The sequence below is a fragment of the Phocoena sinus genome, chromosome 11 (assembly GCF_008692025.1).
Source record: "Phocoena sinus isolate mPhoSin1 chromosome 11, mPhoSin1.pri, whole genome shotgun sequence".
Taxonomy (NCBI): Eukaryota; Metazoa; Chordata; class Mammalia; order Artiodactyla; family Phocoenidae; genus Phocoena; species Phocoena sinus.
This window is the reverse complement of record NC_045773.1, coordinates 45,338,573-45,345,824: the sequence shown is the minus strand read 5'-3', so window position 1 is coordinate 45,345,824 and position 7,252 is coordinate 45,338,573. Positions and strand designations below refer to the sequence as shown.

Below are 7,252 nucleotides of genomic sequence, written 5' to 3'. Positions count from 1 at the left end.
TCCAAAATGTGTTTCATGAACAAGTTCTGCTTTCACAGTAAAGAGGAAAAAAGCATTTGAGCATCTGTATCTACTGTCAGGAGAAATGAGTGTGAAGAAGCATCCATTGGGTTTTGCTGGAGGGAAAGAATGGGGGTGGGGGGTGGGAAGGAGACCTTGGAAAGAGCAGTTTCCTGAGAAAACAGGAGGTGAAGGGGAAGAGGAGAGGCAGGGCCTTGGGTACCATGGGTTTGCAGTGACACGAAACACAGAATTAGGATGGGAAGAGGTATTGTGGTTAAGCCAGGAGGGCATCCCTGAATTACACACCCCCAGTCCCACAGCGCCCTTCTCTTCGGCCAGAGTCCCAGTGATCTCGGTGAGAATTACCTGTGACTCCATTCACTCACCTGGTGGCCATCACCCTGAGCTGGAGAGGATGAAGGCGTCCATGGTGCTCTCCCTCATTGGGTACCTGGTGGTTCCAAGTGGCGCTGCTGTCTTGGGGTGCTGGGTGGTGGCTAAAAAGCTCCACGAAGGAGGCCTGAGTGATTTTGAGGGCTACAGCCTCGAAAACTGTAAGTAGCCCCTCTCAGCCCCACTCCTCATGTCTTTTCCCACTGCCCCCTGCCCAGGCTTCCCCAGCTCTCCTCCGAGCCACACCCCTCCCGTTCCATCTTAGGGGTGTGCCTGACTGCTGCCTACGACAGCTTGCGCGGTGACTACACCGGCTACGGCCTCTTTCAGATCCGCAACCGTGACCGGTGTGACCACGGCAAGAACCGTTGCCACGTGTCCTGCTCTGGTGGATCCCTCCCTCCTTCCACCCTGGGGCCCGCGGGGGCGGCCGCATTGAGCTCAGAGGGCTGGCCAGCGTTTACAAGTTTGGAGCTGAGAGAAGGAGGGCCTGGCAAAGACGGGGCTGAACCAAATCCAGGGTGGACCCCAGGGAGGCCAAGCAGAGCACTGCACTGCCAAAGGTCCGCGAGGAGAAGGGGCTGCGGTGAGTCAGGCTGGGCAGCCTGGGACGCAGCGATGGAGACCCACGTGCAGGTGGGCAGAGGGGGAGGCAGGGAGGAGCCTGACGGGTGAGGGCAGAGGGCTCTGGCTGGGCCTGATATAGAAGACACTCTTCTTCAAGGGGAGCGGAGGCTGCCACTTTGACAGGCAGAGTGATCACCGGGAGAAGATGGGCTGTAATTTATGTCTCATAAGAAGGTTATGTATGTTTATCTCCAGAATCCAATACAATTATCTGTAATAGAGGTGGTATTGAGTGCTGTGATGAAAATACGGTGGACTAGATATCTTGAAAAACCCTCCCACTAGATAAAATGTAAAAAAGTAAAAAAACAAAACCAAAAAACCCCCCATCTTTTAAAGTACCTAGCTGAACTGGCAAGAAGGTAAGAAATCCCTAGAGGCTAAAGAGAGGAGCAAGAATGCAGATAGATAAGTGAAGACTGAAGCCGATGATGACCCTGGGGGTTTGAGGTCACTGTGTAGACAGGGTCTGAGCAAGGTACGCAGGCGCACTGGCAACGTCCAAAGAGACCTGAGAGCCCTGAGAGCTACCCTGTCAGCTGAAAGGGATGAGCCAGAAAACCCCAGAGGGAAGACACTCTAACGAAAGGGGTAAGACAGTCTTCCCTGGGAATTTGTAACCACAAGCCAACAGGACTCACAAGGCACCATCTAGAGGGGCTAGACCTTGTGCTAAGTACTGGGGGGCAATTCAGAGGAATTGCATAGTTTTCCTGTCAGGCAGGGTGGGGAACAGAAAAAGCACAGGCTTTGAGGTCAGACAGAACCTTGGCTCTACCTCCACATAATCACTAGTTATGTGATTTGAGCCTCAGTTTTCTTATCTAGAAAATGGAGTTATGGGACTTCCCTGGTGGTGCAGTGGTTAAGAATCCGCCTGCCAATGCCGGGGACACGGGTTTGATCCCTGGTCCGGGAAGATCTCACATGCTATGGAGCAACTAAGCCCATGCACCACAACTACTGAGCCTGTGCTCTGGAGCCCACGTGCCACAACTACTGAAGCCCGCGTGTCTATAGCCCATGCTCCGCAACAAGAGAAGCCACCGCAACTAGAGAAAGCCCGCGTGAAGCAACGAAGACCCAACGCAACAAAAAAAAAATAAATAAATAATAAAATTTTAAAAAGAAAATGGAGTTAATAATAGTACCTACCTGACAAGGCTTTTATTTTATTTCAGACTAGGTTATGGAAGCGGGGAGACTGTAGTGCGGGCAAGAAGGAGGGGGTCCCAGGTGGGAGGTCTTGGTTTCACGGTCCAAGGAGGGAATGGAAGGATGGATGCATAGACATGTTGGTTCTTCAGGGGCACCTCTGGGCCCTCTCACATGCTGTTCCTTCTGCCTGGAACAGTTTTCCTTCTGTGATGTCAACCCCTTTTCCTTACCTACTCCACTAGATGTCACTGGGCCCAATAACCCTTCCGTGACCCTAATTCAACACTGAATTAGGTGTCCCCACTCAATGCTGCCTTCCCCCGTGGTTCCAGGTATCCTTTGTATTATAATTGTCTATAATCTTTATCTACCCCCTTCCAGACTGTAGGCGTTATGAAGGCAGGGATGGATTTATTGTGTTTCTCATTCTATCTCCACTGCTTCTTCTATAGCCTAGCACAGGATATTCACTATACATATACATTTTTTTTGGCTGCATCGGGTCTTAGTTGTGGCACATGGGCTCTTTCTTGCAGCGCGCAGTCTTCTCTCTAGTTGTGGCGTGCAGGTTTTCTCTTCTCCAGGTGTGGCGCGCGGGCTTAGTTGCCCCGCGGCATGTGGGATCTTAGTTCCCTGATCAGGGATCAAACCCACGTCCCCTGCATTGGAAGGCAGATTCTTTACCATTGGACCACCAGGGAAGTCCCCATCATATACATTTTTAATGAAAATATCATTATAAGAATTATAAGAAAAAATCAATAGATTTAGTAAAAGATGATGACCACATCCTGCTACTTCCCAGTGTTGTCTGAGAAAAATACAGGGATAGATTTATTCTTGGAATCACATGGAAGCCTCTCTAACGTGAGCCCCTGGTAGCTTCCTTGACATCACTCTGACTTAGCTGCCAAGTGGTGACATGGCATCATTCCACTTCATTTTCTTCACAGCTTTACTGAATCCAAATTTAAAGGAGACAATTGAATGTGCCAAGAAAATTGTAAGTAGCCTGTATTAATGACTTTCACCCACTCATCAAGTCCCACTGGTTTGGGACTGTAAGTGTATAGCAACCAAGATTAAGACAAAAGATTCTAAAGAAATCAAGCCATGTTTTCCTCTATATTAGGACAGTCCCTGGCACAAAATACCCTATGTTAAGTTTTTGTTAAATAAATTATAAAATAGAATTGTCATGGCTTTATACCTAAATGTTGGTCCTTCTTGGAAATTATTTTGGTATTAAAAAGTGAGACAGGGCATCCACCTTTATATTTTTCAAATGGCTGGTCGGTGGTCTCAACACCCCTTATTCGTTAACCTATTTTTCTCACTAAGTTAATAGATTGCATTTTAAAGTGGGAATCCTCTTGTTAATGTTAACTGTCTTCTGGGTGTTGGAAATATCTTTCATGCATAGTCTTGACTTTCCAATTAATTTGGAAGCTTGGCTGGCCCCCTAGGGCAAGCATTAATGAGCTAAAGCCATCTTCATTGTATGGCAGTAAGTAGAGATGTGCTGGGCCAGTCTGATCAAGGTCTCTTACATGCTCAGGATTCCCAGGGAAGTGAGCTCTCATTAAGCTAATACGCCGCCATGGCTTTTCCAAAGCTCAGATCAGGCTGCTCTGTGGAACTTGGGGCGGACAGGAAGGGAGAAGACCCAGGCTCCCCCCACTCGCCTCCCCAAGGAGTTCCTTCTGCAGTGCCTGCCAGGGGCTATGGAGGGCGCTGCAGTTTCTGAAAATACGTCTGTGTGTGTTTTCCCTGCTGCTTTGTAGCTATGAGGGGCCAGGGGGTCGCCGCCCCTTCTCCAACTGTGTGACCCCCTACCCTGGAAGACTCATGGAGCTTCATGCCCGGTCGAGGGATGGGACGAACTGATGTCTAATGGCCTGCCGTGGCCTGGTGACTCCCACCACTTCTAGGATGGGAGAGGAGGACCTGGGGTCTGGATTCTGGCCAAGGGGCTGGGAATAGGAGGGTCATGTTTGGGGGACCAGGAGAAAAGGTTAGAGAAACTCAGTCCAGCTGACCTAGGTTGAAGAGCTGGAAGGAATTTTGGAAGGTGAGGGGTGAAGCAGGTGCATGGAAAGGTAACAAGAGGCCGTGGCTGTGGGACAAGTGTTCCAGTTTCAGGACTAGGATCTGCCCAGTACTCACCATACATGTCACAGAGCTTCTCTGATGCTCACTTCAGAGAAGCTACAAATGCTTTGCAGGGTTGGAGAAGGATTTCACAGTTCACAGCTCAGCCTCTCCATCTTGCAGTGTGGGGTTTACGGGAAGGGGAGATGTCGTGAGCAGGATGGAGGAAGCACCAGCTCTCATGCCAGCGGGTGGTGGAGCCAGCCAGCGAGAGAGACATACTTGGGATGCAAGAAAGCTTTCAGAACTGTGCCCACTCAAATGCTCCAGGGGCCAGGCAGTGGGTTTAAATTGGCCAGCGGGGGCTGAGCTCCCTGGAGATGCCGAGCTGTGAGTATGGGGAGCCCCCTCCGGTTCTCTCTCCCTGGCCTTCCTCCCCGCAGGACCTCCTGGACCCTCAACTGCCAGGACTCTGACACTCTGGAGCGGTGGTTGGACGGATGCAAGCTGTAGCTACTGGGAAGCCCTCGCTGCACTTGCCCCTGGCATCTTCCTAGTGAAGATGCTCTCCTGTTCACTGCCTTCACTCATCCCGTTGATTATCTCACCCTTGATGGCTCCAGGTGGAAAAGGGCAAAATTTGCTTCATCCAGGGATGCAGGATGCAGAGTAGACCACTAGTTATTCAACCTGGTTCAAAGGGCTCCACTTGTCCTATTATACTGTGATTGTTACGATGAAAATCACTATTTACCATTATCATGCTTCCTTAGTATTTAATCTCAGGTGGAGGATTCGAAGGAAGGAAAACATCTGGAAAATAAGATGTGCCCATGATAGCCAATATTAATAGAGAAAGGAAGAAAAGATACAGAGGATGGGAAGGGGAGTCACAGAAGAGAGGAAGAGACGCCAGCGCCAGCTACGGTGTCCACACCGGGACACACAGGTGGCAGCGAGGAGACCACAAAAATCCTCTCTGCACTTTTGTGGAGAGACTCCAGTGACAGTTGATCTTTCTTATGAAATGTTAAGTTTTAAAAACTTGTCAACACATACTTGTATTAGAGAAATTGTGCAAAAGACAGAAACATAAACAAGAAGAGTCCTCCTGTGATCTTAGAAGCCAATCAGTCACTGTCATGCTTTGGTTGCATTCCCTTTCGGTCTTTTTTTCTGATTTGGGTTTTTCTTCTTTTCCAACAAGGCTGTGATACTGCTCTAGAGAGAGTTTTGGACCTCACTTTTTAGAAAGGAAGAGCATGGTAATGAACCTTTCCCTACATGTATTTCCATTTTAAGAAGAAAGGGGTTTATTTCCAAAGCTTCGTGGCTCACAGAATCCTTGCACGGAGTGGAGCAGCGGGTGACAGTCTGGGCTTCCAGGGCGCACATGCCTGAGACATGGAAGCAGTAGCAGCAGCAGAGGACCTGTTCCTCGGAAGCCAGATCATTTGCGGGAACCCAAGCTATGATGGGGGGACCCTTGTACAGGAGGGAAAGAATGGAAGTGGCCCTAGAGAGCCTGTCTGCAGCAACATCTTCACCAAGGTGCTAGAGCCTTCAGAATGAAATCTTAAGGCCAGTTAACATGCCATTGGATGAATACACCAGATTTTACTTAACTTTTCCCCCTACTGTCAGATTTTTAGATAGAGCCATTTTTTAAACCATTACAAAGAATGCCGTAGTGCCTGTTTGTGGCTTCCCCCTTTTCATTTTCTGCACTTTTAAAACTAAACAACATACATTTCATAAGGAAAACTCGGAGAGTACAGGGAGTCATAAGGAAGGAAATTTAAAATGCTCACCATCCCCCCACTGGAAGCAGAAGTTTTCATTATTGTCAGGTAGACACAGTTGGGGGCACCCTGCCACGGGGATGGTTAGTGTCAACCTCTTCATGTGTGCTCTTCCTGACTTCATTGTGGGTGTGGGCACATTTTTTCCTTATAAACATGAACTACTACTGTGTATACAGTTCTGTATCTCGCCTTCTTCACTTAATATTTCGTGGTCTAAAATTTCCATGCCTATGACAGGGATCCCAGAACCATTTTTAACAACTGCACCGTATCCACTTAGTGGCCAAACTATAATGTATATAAGCCCATCTTGTTTCTCCGGTCAATCTAGACAGAAAGTAAACAATATGAGTGAATCATGGCCACCTGAAAGGCAGGCAACACTGAGAGCAAGTCAACCCTTCCTTTTGTTTGCTTCCTGGTCATTTTCAGAAAGCAGAAGAAAGAGCTGCAAGTTGGAATTTCAGGGGCAGAACTTTTCATCATTCTCAGTACTGACGGATCAGCTTAATCAGTTGGTTTGGGGTGGCTTCCCCTACCTCTAGAGAAAAGGGTACTTGATAGTTCCTGCCCACACAGCATGAATCGTACAGTAAAATTCCTGCTGGCGGCCTCCCTTGCTGTTGAGGTCATTGAGAAGCTTTTGAGGCCTTGAGAGCCCCTTTCTTCTTGAGCTGGGAACCCACATTGTTTCCGAGGTTGGGTCTGCATGCGATAACACACCTGACCTCAAGCCAACCTTATCCCAGACATTAATGACCACCTACAATTGATTAAAACACTATCTCCTCAAGTGCCACATCCAGCGTGCTGCCGCCTCCTTCCAGCCCATTACTTCTGCCATGGCTCGTCATCGTCCTCTAATGGCCACTTGTGTCAACATGGGCATGAGGCTTGATGACAAAGCAAATGTTAGTGTATTGATTGGACCGGCCTCTCTAGGGTTTCCCAACACCAGCTCCTGGCGTGTTGCTCTCAAAGCCACTGATAATGGGCGTTACGATGAGCACTCATCCCAGGGCCAGATCTCCCTGTCTGCTTTACAGAATGATCAAAGCTAGGTTTAAAAATATCACTAACAATGATTCCTGTTACTATTCTATCACCAGCAACTACCATATTAACGCCAGTTTTACAAATAGTACACATAGGCCCTTACATGCAGTGTTTTCAGA

General features: G+C 48.5%; 1 protein-coding gene across 1 annotated transcript; it reads left to right on the top strand.

Annotated features, from left to right (window-relative positions):
- The first annotated feature begins 418 nt into the window (after positions 1-418).
- Positions 419-4,785, top strand: LYZL4 (lysozyme like 4). Its single transcript, XM_032648891.1, has 4 exons — positions 419-557; positions 662-784; positions 3,135-3,195; positions 4,716-4,785. The coding sequence occupies exons 1-4, from the start codon at positions 419-421 to the stop codon at positions 4,783-4,785; spliced, it is 393 nt and encodes a 130-aa protein (XP_032504782.1).
- Positions 4,786-7,252: the final 2,467 nt, after the last annotated feature.

Excerpts from the sequence above, each read along its gene's own strand:
- LYZL4 (XM_032648891.1), top strand. The coding sequence starts at position 419 with ATGAAGGCGTCCATGGTGCTCTCCCTCATTGGGTACCTGGTGGTTCCA. Across the intron at positions 558-661 it reads GGGCTACAGCCTCGAAAACT|GGGTGTGCCTGACTGCTGCC; the intron begins GTAAGTAGCCCC and ends GTTCCATCTTAG. Across the intron at positions 3,196-4,715 it reads AAGAAAATTGTAAGTAGCCT|GACCTCCTGGACCCTCAACT; the intron begins GTATTAATGACT and ends TCCTCCCCGCAG.